We start from the raw sequence: 19,783 nt of genomic DNA, 5'->3' as shown, positions 1-19,783 counted from the left end.
CCTTCCACAGACTGCCCCGAACCTCCAGGGATTTCCTAGGCTGGAGTTGGCAACCCTAAATACAGGCCATTTTTTTTACCTGTCGACTTTCTGCAAAGTTTATTAAGAAGATGGGCCGCATAGGTCTTGACCATCTGACACTCTGAATGTTCAAAATCCTAAGAGATCCATAGATAATTAGATCAACCAAGGTCATCTGGTGAAAAAAAGACAGATTGTAAACCAGGAAAATAAAGGCACCATACTCTGGAAAGAGCCGAGAGACAGCATAATCTAGTTTTCCTGACAAGCAGATGACAAGCTACATCCATGGACTGCGCTCACATGGCTGGGCTGTTAGCCAATCAGTTGCAGGATTTCAATGTCTGAAGTCGCAATGCAGTTCAAGGACCTCAGCTACCCGTCCTGATTGTCAGACATTCAACCTATAGCCTGGAAGTGCTCTCATCCCCAAAGTTACTATGTAAACACATCTATCTCCTGCTTTTCCAAATCAGATGACAATGGTCTATAGGGGTAGTCAACCTGTGGTCCTCCAGATGTTCATGGACTACAAATCCCATGAGTCCCTGCCAGCAAATGCTGGCAGGGGATCATGGGAATTGTAGTCCATAGACATCTGGAGGACCACTGAATGCTCATACAATACAGGCATTAGATTTGAGTCCAGTAACACCTTTGAGGCCAAGACTTTCCAGGAATAAGCTTTTAAGAGGCAGAGCTCCCTTTGTCAGATAAGGGAGCTTTGAATCTGGAAAGCTTATCCCCGTCAAACACTAGTGTGGCATGGTGGTTAAGAGCAGTTAAGGTGCTTAAGGCAGCAGCCTCTATTCTGGCGAGTTGGGTTTGAATTCCCTGTTCCTCCATATGCAGCCGCCCGCTGGGTGACCTTGAGCCAGTCACAGTCCTGTTAGAGCTGTTTCCACAGAGCAGTTCTCTTAGGGTTCCGTCAGCCCTACCTACCTCACAGGGCATCTGTTGTGAAGGAGAGGAAGGGAAGGTGATTGTAAGCCACTTTGAGACTCCACCTGGTAGTGAAAAGCAAAGTATAAAAAACAACTCCTCATTATTTTCTTCGGTTATGATGGTGATGATGTATTTATTTTATTGTATAATAATAATAATAATAATAATAATAATAATAATAATAATAATAATAATAATAATAATAATGCATTTCTTACCGGTCCTTTCTCTGGTGACTCAACCAGTCAAAAATTACATAGGCTGTTTATAGTCTATCTTTCTCATTTGGAGGTGAACAGAGTGAGTCAATACAATACAATGAAGAGACATTCAGTGACCAATGCATTAGGGGTTAGAGGTGTAGAACTAACCAGATGTTTAAGAACAGACCTGGCCCAGAGTGTAAGTCTTAACACGACGATCCATTAAACAATGCAGAAATCACACAGCAGGACCCTGGGTTCAGCCACCATACACAAAAGTATCGGCCCTAGTCCCTAGTAGTTTATCCAAGTAACTTTGTGAAATGGGCTGCTGTGGGTTCTCCAGGCTGTGTGGTCGTGGGCTGGACTCAAATCTAGCCCGTCTACTGTGCAGACCAGCATTGCTGCCCCTTCTGAAACTACCATACAATATGAAGCTGCTTTATAGGAAATCTGACCAATGGTTTTTCCTACTCAGTCTGGCAAGGGCTCTCGGGTAGGGATGCCAGCCTCCAGCTAGCATCTGGGGTTCCCCTGGAATTACAACAGATCTCTAGACTACAGAGATCCCCTGCGGAAAATGAACGCCTTGGAGAGGGGACTGTATGGCTTTGTACCACAATGAGGTCTCTGTCCTCCCCAGGCCCCATCTTTCCCTTTCGTCTATCCCCCCCCCCCAAAAAAAAAAGTTCCAAAATTAGTTAACAATTTTTTTTGTTTTTCTCACATTCAATATTTATAAATATAAAGTTTCCTAACTTGGATCTGACAAGCCTAGCTGGTAGCTGGGATGGGCCTGGCACCCCTGCTGCAGGGTCTCAGCCTGAGGTCTTGCACATCCCCCCCCCCCACTAGAGTCTTTTAATGAGAGCCAGTGTGGTGTTGTGGTTCAGAGCAGCAGCTTCTAACCTGGCAAGCCAGCTCTGATTCCCCGCTCCTCCACATGAAGCCAGCTGGGTGACCTTGGGCTATTCACAGCCCTGATAGTGCTGTTCTGACTGAGCAGTCCTGTCAGGAGAACCACTGCCCTGAAGGATACTAGAGACAAAATGCAATCAGGGCCACGTTTTCTCAAAAGCAAACCTTGTTTAAGGTTGCAGGCTAAAGCTTCTCGTTGCTGTCTGGCATACAGCATGCTTAACAGATGGGAGCACAACGTCCTGGGTGGACAGAACTGTCTGATTTACTAGCCTGCCTGAAAACAGATGTGAAAGAAATGTTTTGTTTTTTTTAATCTAAGACCAGACTCATCAAGTACCCACTTGGATATGTGGAGTTAACCCATATTAACTTGCTCCCAAGTGAGGCCTGACATTACAATATCTGAGGGCCAGTCATACAATTAAGCAAAAGAAAGGGGCTCCCCCCACACACACAAAAAGAGAAATAAGAGGAAGACACTAAATTAGAGACAGTAAACGTGAGATGTCAGGGGAAAATGCTTTGCCACGCAAACAGCTCTACAATTGGAGATATAAAAAGATCACAGTGGCTAATGGGTAAAAAAAGGGAAGGGGGAGAGCTGCTGCTGTTTACGGAAAAGTCTAACAGCAAATCAAGCACTTTTCGATCCAGAGTATGTGTGAGATAGGCAAGACTGTTTCCTGGGCGCCTCTTGCTGACTGATGGTTAACCCGTGAGGTTTTCAAGGCACTGCCTGCCTCTGCCTCACAGCACAGGCATTCCCTGGCAATCTCCACCCAAGTACTATCCTGGGTGACCCAGCTTGGCTTCTGAGATGTGGTGAGATTGGGTAACCAGGTCAGGCTTCCCACAGGGGCTAATTAATACGTGCCCCCACTAGATGCTCCAAGGTTGCTTCCAGACTCTTTACATAGCTTTCATCACCACTGAAAACACCAAGAGATGGAGACCATCCCTCCCCACTGCCTCAGGCACACACCCTGCCTCCCCCCCCCCACACACACACACATACACACACCAGAGGAATTTCTTCAGTCAGTTTGACAATCTTTCCAAAAACATTGTACCATCCGGATTTCAGAAAGAATATAATAAACAGGGAGAAAACCCAGAAGCAGGATGAACTGAAACTCTTATCATGTGGCTGTTCCCGAAAAGAGCACTGCAGTAGGGAAACCAAAGGGGAGTAATCCATGTGTATGGGAACAGCCAAATCCCCTGGAGTGACTGTGGAACTGATATGGAGTGAATACAATACACACAATACAATACATAAGGCCCATGGCCTTCCTACGCCAAGGTGACCTGGTCATTAAGGCAGAGACCACATGTGCAAATGGAACGGTACCCTACCCTAGACTACAACCTGCCTCCCCTTCTATGAAGCACCAAGGAAATTGGTATTTCACTGTAATTTTTAAATGATTCGTTAGTTTCACACACATGGTTTGAATACACACACGGTTTGCACTGGGCCGCCAAGCAGGACCCGCACCCAGTGACCTGGCGAGCAAGAGGTTGGAGCACCGGGGTGTGTGTGTGTGTGTGTGCAACCAGAGTGTTTGGCTGCTCTATCGCCATTCATGCAATGGAAGCTTGAGAGGAAAGCTTTGAGTTGCAACTGACCAGGATGGCGATCATGATGCAGATGTTCTTTGCATCCTTCCAAAACACATTGCGAGGGGTAACTTTTGCGAAGTGGAAGAGTCGTCCGAAAAACGCCAAAAGGCACATGACTTCGACCAATGAGGTAGCCTGTGGAAGCGGAAAAAACAAAGGAGCGTCAGATTAAGGAGTGGGAGCTGACATCCGGGCTGTCCTGCTTGCAGGATATCAAAACATTCCCCAACTGCAGCCAGATAAACTCCTTTCGGGTGGATAAACTCCTTATGTCTGATAAGGAGAAACAGGCAGTACCGACAAACACGCCAATTGCCACAGCAAGCCTGCAGTCAGAGCTTCCCGATTGGGTGGGAGTTAATGTTTATAAATACATTTTAAAGAAAATGTATCAAGTGAAATGACCATATGTCAACATGCCCCCCTCAACGGCTAATGATGGGTCCGGAGGGGGTGGAAAGGAGAGGGGCCAGAGAGGGAAGTACTCTCATCGTAACCTAGCTGTGTTGAGGGGGTAGCAGGGGGCAATGAAGTAGTGGATACCAACCCACGTCCTGTTCCCAGACCAGCAGTGGAGGCCACTGGACTGTTTTTAGCATGTGTGTGGGTGGTGACGGGCCCCTCCCACACTGCATCCGTCCACTTTTGGGTGAGGATGGAGAGCTGTGCCTACTTGGGCACAATCCTGCCCCCTTCCAGCCCCTCTTGGGGTGAGTGAAAGGGGGAGCACTGCAGCTGCCCTTTCCTGGCATGTTCCGTCGTGAGCCTGCATTTTAAAAAAATTAAGAGCCATGCTAGGCAGGTAGTTATTTGTGACAAGCCTGGCTGACTTTTGTTCATGGAGCCTGGCCCTCCTTTTTTTCATTCGTTGCAGGGGAGGAAAGAGAAGTGGGGGGGGGCAGCACCCGGGGGGGATGGGGGCATCGCTGCAGCTTTTGTCCTGAAAGCAGAGGAAGCTCCCTGCAAGAAAGGGGGTCCGAATTCCTGCCCCCACAGCCTGATTTCTGCTTTTCCCTCTGAGCTGGAGCTGGCCACCCCTGGGCAAGCCGAGAGAAGTGCAGCACTGTTCATGGCTGCCCTGTGTGAGACAGCCTAGGTAAGCTCAGAGACCACAGCAGCCAGCTGGGTTGCGTGCAACAGTTGCCTTTCTCGCCAGTGTGCCTGGAGCTTGGCAGACAGGCAGGCAAGTGCCAAGGCCAGGAAGGGCACCCCAGAGAGAGAAGCCCTTCATTGAGGGTGGAAGGCAGCAGAGGCCTGCCCCAGCCCTTTTCCCGGCCCAGCAGAGTAGGCAACTGAGCCATATCCAGCATTGGGGGGTGGTGACAGAGCATGAAGTCACACCCAGTGGGAGTGTCTTGGTGATGTCACTTCTAGCAACATGTGACTTCCAGGGGCATGGCAGGGAGGTTATCCTGCTGACATCATGTCTAGAGTTTTTTGAAGCCTAAATAATGTTTCAGGGGTTTCTCAATTCTATAAAGGCTGAGAGAGGCTGCACCAGAAATTTCCTTTGTTGTCCCTCACCCAAGAAAAAAAGCAGTTGGAAATCTGAAACTGGGACAGCGTAAGGTGTGACATTATGTCAAATTCCAGTAACTGCAAGCAACTAACTTTACATGTGGTTATTTTAGAGGGCTTTGCTTCCAGGAAAATATGAATATGGGTTCAGGTTGCAAGACACTGCAATGGTGCCAAAGAAAACTAAAAAGTGTTTCTGTTCAATATACTGCATTTTGAACTCAAAGTTTTAGGTTACATGCACACAATGTAGCTCCAACATCAGGATGCAGTTATTACTGACTGGGTCATGTCCACGCACTTACCAAGAAAGGAAGTGGGTATGCTGCCGGTTCTTCAAACAGGGCAAGAGAGAGGTCAACAAAAATAAAGAAGTAGGTGGCCGCTTGCATAGCCCAGTGGTTATAGAAATAGTAAAGCCTGGGAAGAGATGCCATAGAGGTGGTTCAAAATATCAATAGGACAGCAACTTAGTTCAAGCACATGTCATAAGGTTGGTGGAGATGACACCTGACCCACTCTAAATGACCATTCTAAGAATCTGGAAGCTGTAGAAGTGTGCGGTCTCAAGGCACCTCCCTTAGAGCAGGGGTAGTCAACCTGTGGTCCTCCAGATGTTCATGGACTACAATTCCCATGAGCCCCTGCCAGCATTTGCTGGCAGGGGCTCGTGGAAATTGTAGTCCATGAACATCTGGAGGACCACAGGTTGACTACCCCTGCATTAGAGGACCCCTGAAGGCTTCCTCCCCACTCTGCTATAGAACCAGGAATTTCAGGTTCCTGAAAAGACCATTAGCAAGCCAGTTTTCCCCAATATATGAACAATAGCGTTAGGGAGGCCAACCCCCCCCCCAAAAAAAAAAAAAAAAAGATCTAAAAGACTAACCTTCAAACGAAACCAGAAATATTTTTGCTAGGTTTGTTTGATAGAAAAAAACACGGAACTTTGTTCTTATATATGAGAACAGCAGTGAGAATATTGTATGCTCAGAACTGGAAAGCTGCAAATATTCCTACTTTAGAAGAATGGCTGATGAAAACGAGAGAACTTGCAGAACTTGCTAAACTTACCTCGTTGATCAGAGAAAAAACAATACCTTCCTAATTGAAAACCTCTTATGGACTTCTTGCAACATAGAGATAACAATGATTTGATAATTTATGGTTTTAGAGATTAAGAATGATAGTTGCTGTAAGAATCACAAAGCTATTTAGTATAAAAGATAAATCTGAATTAATAAGCAGCATGGAAGGCTAGAAATTCAAAATTTACTGTAATTAGTCTGGTATGTCAATTCTTTGTGCTTTTATTCTTTCTATCTCTGTTTTATCTTTTTTCTTTAAAAAAATCTGTATTGAAATTATTAATACATTTTTTTAAATGCATGAACATAATGTCATAATGATATATTCAGGTGGGAAGTTGTGCTGGTCTGAAGCAGAGGAACAAAGTTTGAGTCCAGGGGCACCTTTAAGACCAACAAAGTTTTATTCAAAGTGCAGGCACATTTCCTCAGACTGAATAAAATGGGAATTTACCAGTCCATACATGTAGGCAGAAGGTAAGCAATCAATTAGCAAAAAGTATAATGAAGATGTTTAACAGATTCAAGGACAAATAATAAGCTAAGTTTGCAAGCTTATCATTTGCTTGGATTCAACTCTGTGGGGTGGGAAACAAGAAATTTTGGCTTTTGTTTGGCCTTCTCCTCTGCCATCATCCAATACCTAGTACCCCAACAGGGCTGAATCAACGTATTTTTGGATACTGCACAGCAGCAACAGAAATGGTAACTGGGTTTTCCCTGTGATGACAACCAAGGTGGTGATTAATTGCTGCAGATTAACAGAAGCACAATATCCAATGATGTAGAGATGCATCCAGAAATATACTCTTCCATCCCTCTTCCAACAGGATACCTACATGCTATCATACAGCTTCCTACTGAAAGCAGAACTAAACCCTCGAACCACAACTGATTTATCAGCCACTTTAAAAAGTGCACAATCCTAGATTAGTCACAACTGGGTATGAACGTGCTGCTTCTTCAGACACAGCACCGAAAGCTTATTGCAGTTCCATACTTCTTGTGTCAGAATCAAATCCCGTTGGAAGTGTGGCACCTTGCATGAGGCATGAATGGGGCAGTGTGGGAAAAAGGCAGTCTTTGGGTCATAGTTCTTGCACATTTTTCACCACACATCAGTGTAGCCAACAAAACTCAAACATGCATTTACCTGACGGCTTGTGATGAGGTCTCAAAGGGTATATTTCTGTTATACTGAGCATCATAGACATAAGCTGCCGCCAGGAGAAGGTTCTGTTGATAAAGAAGAACAAGATCATTTTCAGTAAAGTTATAGGGTAAATTACCCTTCACTTACCTCAGCAACCCCCCTACTGGGTATATTTCTATTTTCTATGGTCTCTCTTCCATTAGAGACATTCCTGGGTTATTGAAGGGGTCAACTTGAATGGGATCATAGAATCACAGAGTTGGAAGGGACCTCCAGGGTCATCGAGCCCAACCTGCAGAATGCAAGAAATTCATAACTGCCCATCACAGTGACCCCAATTCCTGCCCAGATGATGTCCCCCCCCCCAAACCAGAATCCAACTCTGGCCCTTCTGGACAACTGTTCCCAAATTCATAATGGATGTCACTGTTCACTGTGAAAAATTTCTAAACACATCACAGCAATCCTGTGTGTGCTGTTTAGAGAGTCCTGTTACTTATTGTATTTTTATCTCCTTTCTGCTCTAAGGAGCACGAGGAAATACAAGAAAGCCCTTTCCCTTATTTCATCTTCACAAAGGACTTTGAGAGGTAGGCTTAGGTTGAGGAGAGACTAGCTCAAGATCACATAGTGAGCTTTATGGCTGACTGAGGATTTGAGCCTGGGTCCCCCAGACCAGCAGTTCAGATACTACATCACTCTGTCTATTCAAGCATGAAACTCAGCATGACCTACTTCTAAATCAACATATATGGGATCAGCCTGCTTGACTGGCATGACAATTCCAATTATGACTTTTGTGGGTCCTAGGGTTGACAGGTCCCCCCTGGCCACTGGTGGGGGATGGGGAGGTAAGGTTAGTAGATTCAGGTTAGGAAACTCCTAGAGATTTGTGGGCGGAGCCCTGGGAGGACAGGGATCTCAGTGGGGTACAAGGCCATGAAGTCCTCTCTCCAAAACATCCATTTTAATCTAGGGGAAATGATCTCTGAAGTCTAGAGATGAGCTGTAATTCCAAATGATCCTCAGGTCCTCCTTGGCATCCCTACCTCCCACCATAATAATATCAATATTTAAAAGTTTGATATAACTTTAAATACTTCAACTCCCCCCCCCCTATTTTTGGCAAAATTAAATAGATTTCCACGGGCTCTAAAATTTCATTTTTTCTGATGTAAGAAAAATTAAACATTTAAAATTTTTCTTCAACTTTAAAAGCTCAGTTTTTCCTTCTGATTTTATAAGAAATTAAAGCATTTTTGTGGGCCCTTATAAGTACCATAGGTCCTAGGCAATGTGCTTAATGGATAAGTCATCCCTGGTGGTAAGAACTTCTTTTCTTCAAAAAGGCATTTATTTAATTCATTTGTACCTCATCTATCTCTCCAATGGGGACTCAACATAGTTTATATCATTCTCCTATTCTCCATTTTACCTTCAATCATGACCCAATTAGCTAGGGTCACCCAGTGAGTTTCCATAGCACAAGTGTAGAATTCATTCTGGGTCTTCCAACACTCTTAACCACTGCACTGTACTGGCTCTCAGTGCATAAGGAGAAATATATTGTTGGGCATATATTGTTGGGCATGCATTCATGCCAAGGACCGAGTTTGAGTACCAAGGCAGGATTGAAATTCGGAGCCACTGATTGGCTTGTGGCTGGCTGGCTTCCCCACAGGAGCCAGTAGATTCATATCTAGTAGCCGCTGCCTGACTGCTTGACTTGTGGCAGGATCCTCTGTGGATCCAATCAGTTCAAACTGCTGCATATCCAATCACCTGCAGCTGTGGGCAGACCCATGTGTGTCTATATTAGGGGGGGGTTGTTTGTGGGTTTTCTTGTGTCATTTTGGTACTCCCTTCTACTATGAGCTGATCACCAATAAAGAGCTGTAAGAATGCAGTGCCTCTCTATTCCTTGACCCACTGATTTAGTAGATATATTGCGATCCATCACCAAAGTACTTTAGAAAATTGCCCAGAAATAAGATGCACTTCCCAAGCCAGGAGGGCTTCTCAATGTGCATGCCAGCAGGCTCCATGCAGTATGCGAGTCAGAGGATTATTCTAAGGGCACTGTTTAGTTATTCATGTAATGGTTAACTTTTTACTTATGAGGTTTTGCAGGAGAGCCTTTTTCCTGGCACTTGAGATATTATGATGAAGCGATCATCTCTCATGAACTCACAGAAACAAAGAACAATGGGAACCAATCTAGCACAACCCTACTTTTATGTTTTATAGTCACAACATGATCTCGAGGCAATTGTTTATATTGTTGACTTCATAGGAGGAGTGGAGGGGGCAGTGTTAACAAAGCACAGTATGAGCAGCAGATTTCACATGGGTAATGCCCAACTTTCCAAATGTACTGTGCCAAGTCTTTGTGCAAGGTATCACAGCTGCAGGGACGGAACTGTTCCCACTAAGCCAACGTTTGCACTTCTGATATGGGGCTTTATTTGGGACCACCAGCAGGCTAACTTGGACCATAATTCTACCACACGCCTCTGGGCAAGCAAATACCTCCAGCCCTTTTATCAGATCTATATGGAGCACATACAACTAAGCCACCATAGGCCTAGAAGGCCTTTTCTGCAGCATCTATCTGCTGAGCTACAGTTAACCCAGAACACAAGGGAGGCAGCTATAGATAAGAACCCGTTTCACTGTGGTGACAGAAATGAAAATTTGGCCTGGAAAACCTAGCCCATTTCTGCATGGAAGGGTAAACTGCAAGTGGCTTCCTGCTTACAAACATGGGATGGTAAATCTCACAGTTGCAGCCCTCACAGGGAGACCCTTCTCACATTTTTCCTCTGCCCCATTGCGGCTTTTTGCCTCCTGACTAGCCTACAAGGAAAAGCAACATGAACTTCTCCACACAAATCACAACACAGCAGTTCTCTTGTGGACTGAAAAATTCCCCCCTCAGCCCCGAAATTCTTTTTTTTTTAAAAGCACTTCCACGTTGCTGTGCGGTAATGCCACAACACAGATGTATTTTTAATAAAAATCAACACTGCCCCATTGCTATAGAGAACTGCCAGAACGATACAACACACACACACACCATGTTCTTTTTCACTTTATTTCTGTCTGGGTGGATTTATGAGACCCTGAACATGATAACTGGAGCCCAGAAAGACATTTTGTGCTAATGGTTGGATTTAAAACAAGGTGCTCAGACCCTGTATGATCAGAAGGCAACCAGATCATCTGCCCCCAGCCCCTTTCCCAACTCATTTCCCCTTATCTCTGCAATGAGAGGATCCAATGCCTTACCTTTTAAAATCAAAAAAACCCTGGGGATTGAGTGACCTAGTAGATAAATGGTTGCATTCTCAGTCTACAATAATTTGTTAACTGCCAGTTTTTAAAAAGCTCTAAAGCCCCTCAGTTCTCTGCATGGGTCAAACAGGCTGGCCATGACAAGGAAGATGGTGGTAGTGCAGGAATCATCATCACCTTTATTTTTTTAGCCCACCCTTTCTACGCTCAGGGCAGGTAACAACAATTAATAAACACTAAAATCTCAAAATCAGTAAAAATACAATAAAACCATCATTAGGCAGCCAGAGATGTGGGCACAAAATTTAAAGACTCTCCTTGTCATTTAGACAAATGGAAGGGAAGTTAGGAGTGCCGGCCCTCTTGAGCAGCTGACATGGACCAGCAGGTGGCAAGGCACTGAAGATCTAGTGCTAGAAACTCCTCCTGAGAGCTGGGTGAACTCGGGAGAGCAGTGCATTGCTCAGTTGAGACGCAGGAAGACTGCTGATGGCCTTGACACCTTGAAGAGGCCAAATGGCATGGGGCTTACATGTCAGTAGAGTCATTCTATAACTTCTGTCCCTCAGACAGCCTAACCATCCAGCTATCAAATTTTGTACCAGCTCATATGTCCAGTCTTCAAATGCAGCCCCAAAGAAATGCATTGTAGTAATCAAGCTTGTAACCTACTATGACAGGGACAGCAAAAGCAGCTATCCCAGCTCTATCTCCTGATGGATGACCGGCTGGATATTCCCCCCCCCCCCGGAGACATTCACCATTTCTTTGGAAGCGGTAGCCGGATGGATCAGGAAGAGTCACCAGAAACTCAACCGCACCAAAACAGAGGTTGTGTGGCTGGGTCAAAGGGAACAGGAGCAGGAAGCATGTCTTCCCTGCCTGAATGGGATGCAACTGATATCTGTACCACAAGCCAGGAATTTGGGAGTGACTTTTGATGCCGCCCTTTCTATGGAGACTCAAGTCACTAAGGTAGTTTGGACGGCGTTTCTCCATCTAAGCCAGGCCTGGCTACCAGTGTCCTACCTGTCCCCAGAACACTTGGCCACCGTGATCCATGCAATGGTCACTTCCAGATTAGACTTCTGTAACTGGCTCTACGCGGGCCTACCCTTGTCTCTGACCTGGAAATTACAACTAGTGCAGAATACGGCTGTGCAGGTCCTGACCAGGGCAGAGTCTACACTTACTTTGTTGATTCCGTTGTGGATCCTGCTGAATCCAGATTGATTTAAACTCGGGTCTTCCACTTCCCTCCCGCTCCCCATTGAAACAGAAAAGTGGTTAGGGAAGCTTAGAAGGGGAGGGAGCCATGTACAGCAGGAGCCTCTTTCTTTCTTTTCTTGATCGAGGGGGGGGGGAATTGGAGACAGCAGAGGAGGGAGAAAAACACAAGAGGCAAATCTCTACTGAGAGAAGTTTAGGCTTCTGGAGCTTCTGCTGAGAAAAGTTAGGGCTCCCCCCTTAAGGCAAGTTAGAGCTTCCCCTTTGAAGCCTGGAAACCAGGAACTGACGCCCTGGCCAATCAGGGCTTCTCTACCATGGAGTTCAGGAAAAAAATTCAAAACAGCCAGAGCTCCTCAAGCTTTCTCAATTTGATTCTTCAAATATTGAGGTTTATATCCACTCTAGGATATTGCAGGATAAAGGTTGAGTCACTCTGGATCAATAATGCTTGTTGCAGAGGGAAAATTTAAATCGGACAAAATCAAAATGGAAATCGCATTCAGTGGAGATGGCAGGGATTGAATCTACCTGGGATTGGAATAAAAGCTCAGTGCAGACTAAACCCAGGTCACCCTGGAGGGCCCATGTTCAGTCTTTGCTGAAACATCTCCATTGGCTGCCAGTTTGCTACCAGATCAAGTTCAAGATATTAGTTTTGACCTTTAAGTCTTTACGTGGCTTGGGCCCTGCTTATCTACGGGATCGCCTACCTCCTTATGCCCCCATAGGTATGAATTTGCTGGAAATCCTGGGCCCCTGGGATCAGGGCCTTTTCAGTCCTGGCCCCTACCTGGTGGAATGAGCTCCTGAGTGAGCTGCGGGCCCTGTCGGCACCCCTTGAGTGCTGCAGGTCCTGTAAAAGAGAGCTCTTATACCAGGCGTTTGGTTAAGGTAGGGTGGTAACACGGGGGTGTACAATCTGGTCCCCCCCCCTTTCGGTCCCTATGCACGGTATTAGGCAGCATTAGGGATCCTGTGTCATCTGTTTGTATTGCCTGTCAGTATTACCATTATCACCGGCCCGATGGTCCAATATGTGAGCAGAGGTTTTATTAGTATATAGAGTATACCGCCTTTTATGATGTTGAGGATTTTTTTAAGGTTATTGGGGATTGTTTTAAGTTATGTTTTAGATGTGACTTGCTGTACATTGTCTCTTTTTTGTGAACTGCAGTGAGCCAGCTTGCTAGGAATGGCAGTATACAAGTCCAATAAACAAACAAACAAACAAACAAACAAATTTCTATTCTGGAATCAGCTTTCTTCCCATTTCAGCCTTTTCTCATTCGAAAAAGATCACAATTGCCCCTCAGCTTTGCACACAAAAGTCACAGCGGTAAACACAGGCATGTGAATACTAAATCACCATTGAGGGAACAATCCATCATTTCATAATGGTGTAGCTGAGAAGAGGGCGGCGGGAATCACATCTTTTTCAAGAATCACTTTCAGCAACAAAGAACAAGGCACACTCTTTGCTTTGAGATTCTAGAGCCAGAACTGTGACTACGCCAATGGTTTTTTGGCTGCCCAAGTAAAGAATTTCCATTGCATGATTTCCTCTGCTGTCCCCCAGTGTTCCTGGATGGGTTTGGAGCAGTAACCACTACAAAAAAGTTGCATCCAGATCCTCCCCAAGATTAAAGAGCCACATAAAAAGGGGGCGGGGCAGAGAAGAAGCCATCTGTCAGTTCAACAAACACACCCTGCTTTAGATGCCAAAGCTGTTACAAAGCCGTTACAAAGTCAATGAATAAAGGATATAACTGTGAGAGAGAACTTTTAGAAGAGCAATAGCAAAGGAAGGGAAAACAAAGAAAAGGCATTTTTGTGAAATCTTAAAAAGGCACATCAAAATTGAAGATTTATTTGTGGGCACAGTTTTAAGTGCTGGTTCCACTGATGGGTCCTAACCCATCTGTGTGAAGGACTACATACTCCTCTATACCTGTTGGTTAAGGTGCTTGAGCCATTCTGTATATTCCACACCCAGAGATTAAAAGGCTAATTGCCAAAAACATCCTCTCCAAACACAGCTAAATAGGACCTGCTCTTTAGGAGTCATGTTAAGTCTTTAAGTCTGTCCTGCCCCCCCCCCCCCCGCCCCCCAAAAAGCTTTCAATGGGATATAAGATGAAATTTTTAGCCACTTCCTGATTCTCTTTTATTGCTACTTTTGATTTTTAGCTTGTTCTGTTTAACAAGCAGTTTCAGGCAGATATCTGTGCTAGTCTGAAGCAGCAGAACAAAGTTAGAGTCCAGCAGCATCTTTGAGATCAACAAAGTTTTATTCAAGACTAGTAGGGAAGCTCGTTTTAAAAACAGGCTGGGGGCCTTGGTGCCCCCCCAAGCTCTCCTGGTGTCTAGTATACCAGTGAGAGCAGCAGACAGGGCAGAGCGGGACTGATCCTCCTGCTTCCCTTCCGGTGGCTAAAAAAGCTGCAAGAATGGTGAGGCTGGCATGAACCATCCACCTGGTCTCTAATCCCTCCCCCCAGTGGCCTGTTCAGTCTCTGTTCCCTCCTTTGGTGGTCAGGAGGAAGGCATGAGCAGCAGGGCCAGCTTGGAGCATGCCCACTCAGCCTCCTCTACCCTCTGTGGTGGCCAAGAGGTAAGTGGCCATCTCATTTGTGGAGGCCCTGTTGACTTCTCCAGCCCCCTCACTGCCTCTGATGGTCAGGAAAGCTTTGTGGGGATTGCAGCCCCCATCCACAGCAAGAGGGCAGGTGGCAGTGGTGTGGCCTGCGCGGAGAAGGTAGATGGGCTTCTCAGCTCTCATTAGCGCCAACGGGGAAGGTGTCAATAGTGTCGCTTCCAGGGAGGAGGCAGGCAGACTTCCCAGTCCCCAGCAGCAGCAAGGAGGTGGGTATGGCCTCTGCAAGGTGCCAGCATCTGATTGGCCCTTGTGGGACACTCAGAGGGCCAGCATGTCATTCAGCATCCTCTTGGAGAAGAGTGACAAGTGGAGTTCCCCAGGGATCTGTCCTGGAGCCTGTGTTGTTCAACATATTTATAAATGATTTGGATGAGGGTTTAGAGGGGATACTTATTAAATTTGCAGACGATACTAAACTGGGAGGGGTAGCAAACACAACTGAAGACAGAAACAAAATACAGAATGATCTTGATAGACTTGAGAAGTGGGCTAAACTGAATAAAATGAAGTTCAATAGGGACAAATGTAAAGTTCTCTCTTACCGTGGAGGGATGGACCAGAACTAATGGGATGAAATCAATTCAAAAGAAATTCCGTCTAAACATCCGGAAGAAGTTCCTGAAAGTTAGAGCAGTTTCTCAGTGGAACAGGCTTCCTCGGAAGGTGGTGGGTTCTCCATCTTTGGAAATTTTTAAACAGAGGCTGATTCTGTGAAGGCTCAAGAGGGTGGCAGGTTACAGTAGATGAGTGATAGGGTTGTAAATGCCCTGCATAGTGCAGGGGGTTGGACTAGATGACCCATGAGATCCCTTTCAACTCTATGATTCTATGATTCTAGAAGCACGCTACACATTTTCTGTGATATGATACGTTTTCGTGTGCAAGCACACTTCTTCAGATATCATGAAAACTGATGTCTTGAATAAAGCTGTGTTGATCCAGGTATCCAGGTGCCACTGGACTCAAACTTCGATTTATTGCTTAACAAGCAAGCCAGTTAGAAAGGATAATCGGTGGACAAACTAGGCAGAAGTCCTTTTAGACAGAATTTTACTTCTATGCTTAGAACAGCACCGGTTGCTATCAATATTTTTGCAAGGATTTTGTGACTAGATCCTTGAGAGAAACTGAAGGAAACAGCTTGCTAGACAGCCAGTCCCTCCTCCTCCCCTGCTGTGCATAATCCTAGAGAGCCCGGCTGAGAGCATCTCCTCCTCTACATCCACAGCAGCTTGCCACTAAGAGAAGCAGATGGAAACAGTAGGACTTCCACAGAAGAGCTTTGCTGCTCCTGCTGCTGCTGCTGCGCCCTTGGCTACCCAACAAATTTGGATGTTACTTGAAGGCACACAACATTGTTATGAACAAGTACCCAAAATGCCACTTCTTGGAACAGCCACAGGATGAGACGACAACATCGCAACAAAGCGCCACTTCATGTGTCCCGACATGCTCCAAGTGCTAGTGGGCAGAGACAGACAAGTCATGCTTTATGCCTGTCCAGGACACAAAGGTTGCCCATTATGCAGCCACGCACACTACAGACAAGCTAAATAGCCTGCTCATTTCTTGGACACTGTGTGGCTCAAACCCCAGCCATCACAATGCAAGAGTGCCTTGGGTGTCACAGACTTCTTTGCTAACTATGCTCCCTGATTTCATTCCTGACACAATGGTTTCCTTACTGTGCCTGCCAGTGACACTGGATATGACAACCCAGAATGCTCAGTCGGTGCTGCAGCTTCTCTGTTTCTAAACTCACAGTTGCTGCAAAGTCTACAGCTTAGCACCTTCAATCCTTGTTGCCAAGTGAAATGAAGACTAGAGTAAAAGCAAATGCCACTGTCGGCAATTCTCTTCCTTCCTGTCAAAACACAGATTGTAGTCTTCTTGGGTACAGAGACTTCCTTTCTGTGCTTGCCAAGAGTTTTAATGGAGAAAACCGTGGAATGAGTTTTGCCACAGGTGGTCTGCTTGCACTTTCTAACAGATCTGTCCACATTCTTGGTTTGTCATGGAAAATCCACACTGGAAACAGAACAGCAGAGCTGGGCCCATTCTGCACCCAAGGGTTAATGCACCTTCAATGAACCATAGAAGTAGATTTTCCTGTTCTACACAGGAAAATCAAGCAGCAAAAGCACATTGAAAGTGCCTTATTCTCCATGTGCAGAATGAGTCCAGGTTCAAAAAGGTCAGCAATGCTGTGTCCATTCACAGTATCCATAGTGCTCCAGCGACCCCACTGACGTGACCTGAGCAGCACACTCAGTCGAATCAAGGCTGTAAACATAAACTATTATACACTTACTCCTCTCCACCCAAGAGGCAGTACATTATAGGTCTGTTTAGCCTGGAGAGAAGATGACTGAGAGGGGATTTGATAACCATCTTCAAGTATTTAAAAGGGTGTCATATAGAGGATGGAGCAGAGTTGTTCTCTCTTGCCCCAGAGGGACGGACCAGAACCAATGGGATGAAATTAATTCAAAAGAAATTCCTTCTAAACATCTAGAAGAAGTTCCTGACAGAGTGGTTTCTCAGTGGAACAGGTTCCTCAGGAGGTGGTGGGTTCTCCATCTTTGGGAATCTTTAAACAGAGGCTAGATAGCCATCTGACAGAGAGGCTGATTCTGTGAAGGCTCAAGGGGGAGGCAGGTAACAGTAGATGATAGGGTTGTGAATGTCCTGCATAGTGCAGGGGGTTGGACTAGATGACCCATGAGTTCCCTTCCAAGATGCCATATAGAGGATGGAGCAGAGTTGTGCTTTCTTGTCCCGGAGGGATAGACCAGAACCAATGGGTTGAAATTAATTCAGTTAATTCAAAAGAAATTCCATCTAAACATCCGGAAGAAGTTCCTGACAGTTAGAGTGGTTTCTCAGTGGAACAGGTGGGTTCTCCATCCTTGGAAAATTTTAAACAGAGGCTAGTTAGAGGTTGATTCTGTGAAGGCTAAAGGGGGGCCAGATTATAGTAGATGAGTGATAGGGTTGTGAATGTCCTGCATAGGGCACGGGGTTGGACTAGATGACCCAGGATGTCCCTTCCAACTATTATTCTATGATTCTATAAAGAAAGAGTTCCAGGTTTAACATGTGGGAACACCTTAAAATGGAATTGCTCCACCTGCCACCCAGTGAAGCTCATATGCAGTGTAAGCAACAGACCCACATCACAGCATCTACAATGTCCAGGGAACAGTGTATCAAGTGGACAAACACATCTGATCCCTGGAGTGATCATAGGAAACACCCATTCGCAGGGTTTGAGGGAGCCAGGATTCCTTACCCCATCTCAGAACGAAAAAGAGCCAAGCTAAGCCACATTCTTTTACAAGAGGAAAGCAGGGCTGAGAAGTCAACCCAGTTTTATACACACACTTCCTCTTTCCATCATGAATGTGTTTCCTCTATTCCTTGGGAACCATGCACTGTGCGGTACCTCCACCCAAGAGAGATCGAGAGCAGGGACCGCAACACAAGTGAGGATCACATAGGGCAGGAGTAGAACGTCCACCAGTTGTGCTCCAGGGCTGTCCTGCAACAGGCCTGGCTCACTCTTTTTATCCTTCTGGGTGGGCCATGGGATGAATGAAGAGGGCAAGCTGAATGATGCCTATGTTCGGAGGAATTTTTAGCACTTCCATAGGGCCCTGGACTGCCTCTGAGCCTCCCTCCCATGACCCAAAGCCCAATTATTTTACGAAAACGAGTCACATCATGGAGTGAGGGGAACTCTGAAATACTGCTCTCCCCCCCCCGCTGACCCGGCCCCCTTCTTCCAGCAGCCCCCTCCCCGCCTAGACATCTGCAAGACACACTTCACGTGTACGAGACGCTGGGCCCCGCGGGAGACGCGCTAAAGCCTAGCCTTGCCCACACGTTTCCAGCGCCCCACTGGCTCCTTCTGCAGCTGCCCAGCCTGCCCGGAGGGTCGCGCCGGAGCTTGCCAAGGAATGCACTGAAACGCTTTGCTCAGCTCTTTCAGGGCTGGCAGGAAAGCGACTCCCCGCCCCCGTCCAAAGTCGCCCCATCCCGTCCGACTCTGGCCGGCCAGCCCTGCAGCAGGGCCTCCGCGGAACCCCCCCCCCCCCCCCGCAGTCCAAAGAAGGGAGAAAGGAGCGAAGCAGAAGCGGCGAGCCAAGGGAGCAAGACGCGCGCCCAAGCCCGAGCGGGACAGCCGAGCAACGTGGACGCAGCGGCAGCGGCAGCGGCAGCCCCCTCCCCTGGGCAGGGCCCTCGCCCCCCTCCAGTCACCTCCTGCAGGGGGTCGCCCATGGCCACGGCTGGGGGGGCCGGCGGAAGCGCCTCAGCAGCGCTGGCTGGCAGCTCCTCCGGCTGGGTCCCCGCTGGGCTTCGGCGTGGAGACTCCATCCCCGCACCAGCCCTGCCGCCCAGCTTTAATCCCCGCCCGCACGTGACCCGGGCAGCGGAAACGGCGCGCGGGCCGGCCGAGGAGAACGGGGCGGATGGGGGGCTCGAGAGGCAGGCGGGCAGGCAGGCAGGGCGACGCCCCCACGCCCACGCCCCCCCCCCCTGGAGCGTCCGAGAGCCTGCGGGAGAGGCGTGCGGAGTGAGGATTAACTTCCATGGGACAGACTGCCCCAACCACGTAGGGTTAAACCGTGCGTTCCGATCCTATTCACGCAAAGGCGCGCAGAGTTGTAGCAGTCCTGCAGCGCGATCCTCTATGGGACTCGGAAGTCAGGACTCCCGCCGCTGAGGTAGATGGACTGGGGCGCTTCCCAAGGAGCGGTGCTCCGATTCTATGCATGGTCGTGTGTCCCCCCCCCCCCCCCGACGGTGTACCAGAAGCCACTGTTTAGAGGAGGTGTCCTCCTTTTTAAAAATGCCTGTTCTCTTTAGGATTCTCTTTTGGGGTTGGGAGCCTCAATCCGATTTACTTTATAGTCCCTGCCCCCCCCCCCCGGTTGACAAGCCTCAGCTTAAGTGGTAGGGACATTTAAAATTAGATTTTTCATAGTAATCAGTCATTTGAAGTTGTCAGTTGGGAAATATGTTTCCCCCCTGCTTTTTAAAGTATGGCAAGCCTGGTTTTCAAGAAAGTTTATTTTCAAGGAAAAGCTTTTAGGATTGCTGATGAAAAATGTAGACTTGACCTATTTCT

The 19,783-nt window shown here is 46.9% G+C and overlaps 1 protein-coding gene across 1 annotated transcript in view; it reads right to left on the bottom strand.

The window, feature by feature from the left end:
- Positions 1 to 19,130, bottom strand: part of LOC143836538 (two pore calcium channel protein 1-like) — a 41,057-nt gene extending 21,927 nt beyond the window's left edge. The window contains exons 1-5 of the mRNA XM_077335953.1: positions 18,913 to 19,130; positions 7,473 to 7,555; positions 5,537 to 5,651; positions 3,720 to 3,848; positions 80 to 196 (exon numbers count right to left, since the gene is read on the bottom strand). Coding sequence (XP_077192068.1) covers positions 80 to 196; positions 3,720 to 3,848; positions 5,537 to 5,651; positions 7,473 to 7,555; positions 18,913 to 19,029 — 561 coding nt within the window. The 5' untranslated portion in view covers positions 19,030 to 19,130. The remainder of the gene's footprint in view (positions 1 to 79; positions 197 to 3,719; positions 3,849 to 5,536; positions 5,652 to 7,472; positions 7,556 to 18,912) is intronic.
- Between the last annotated feature and the right edge of the window lie 653 nt (positions 19,131 to 19,783).

The sequence above is a fragment of the Paroedura picta genome, chromosome 1 (genome assembly GCF_049243985.1).
Source record: "Paroedura picta isolate Pp20150507F chromosome 1, Ppicta_v3.0, whole genome shotgun sequence".
In the NCBI taxonomy this organism is placed as follows: domain Eukaryota; kingdom Metazoa; phylum Chordata; class Lepidosauria; order Squamata; family Gekkonidae; genus Paroedura; species Paroedura picta.
The sequence above is the reverse complement of the archived record's forward strand: the minus strand, read 5'-3'. Positions and strand labels throughout refer to the sequence as shown.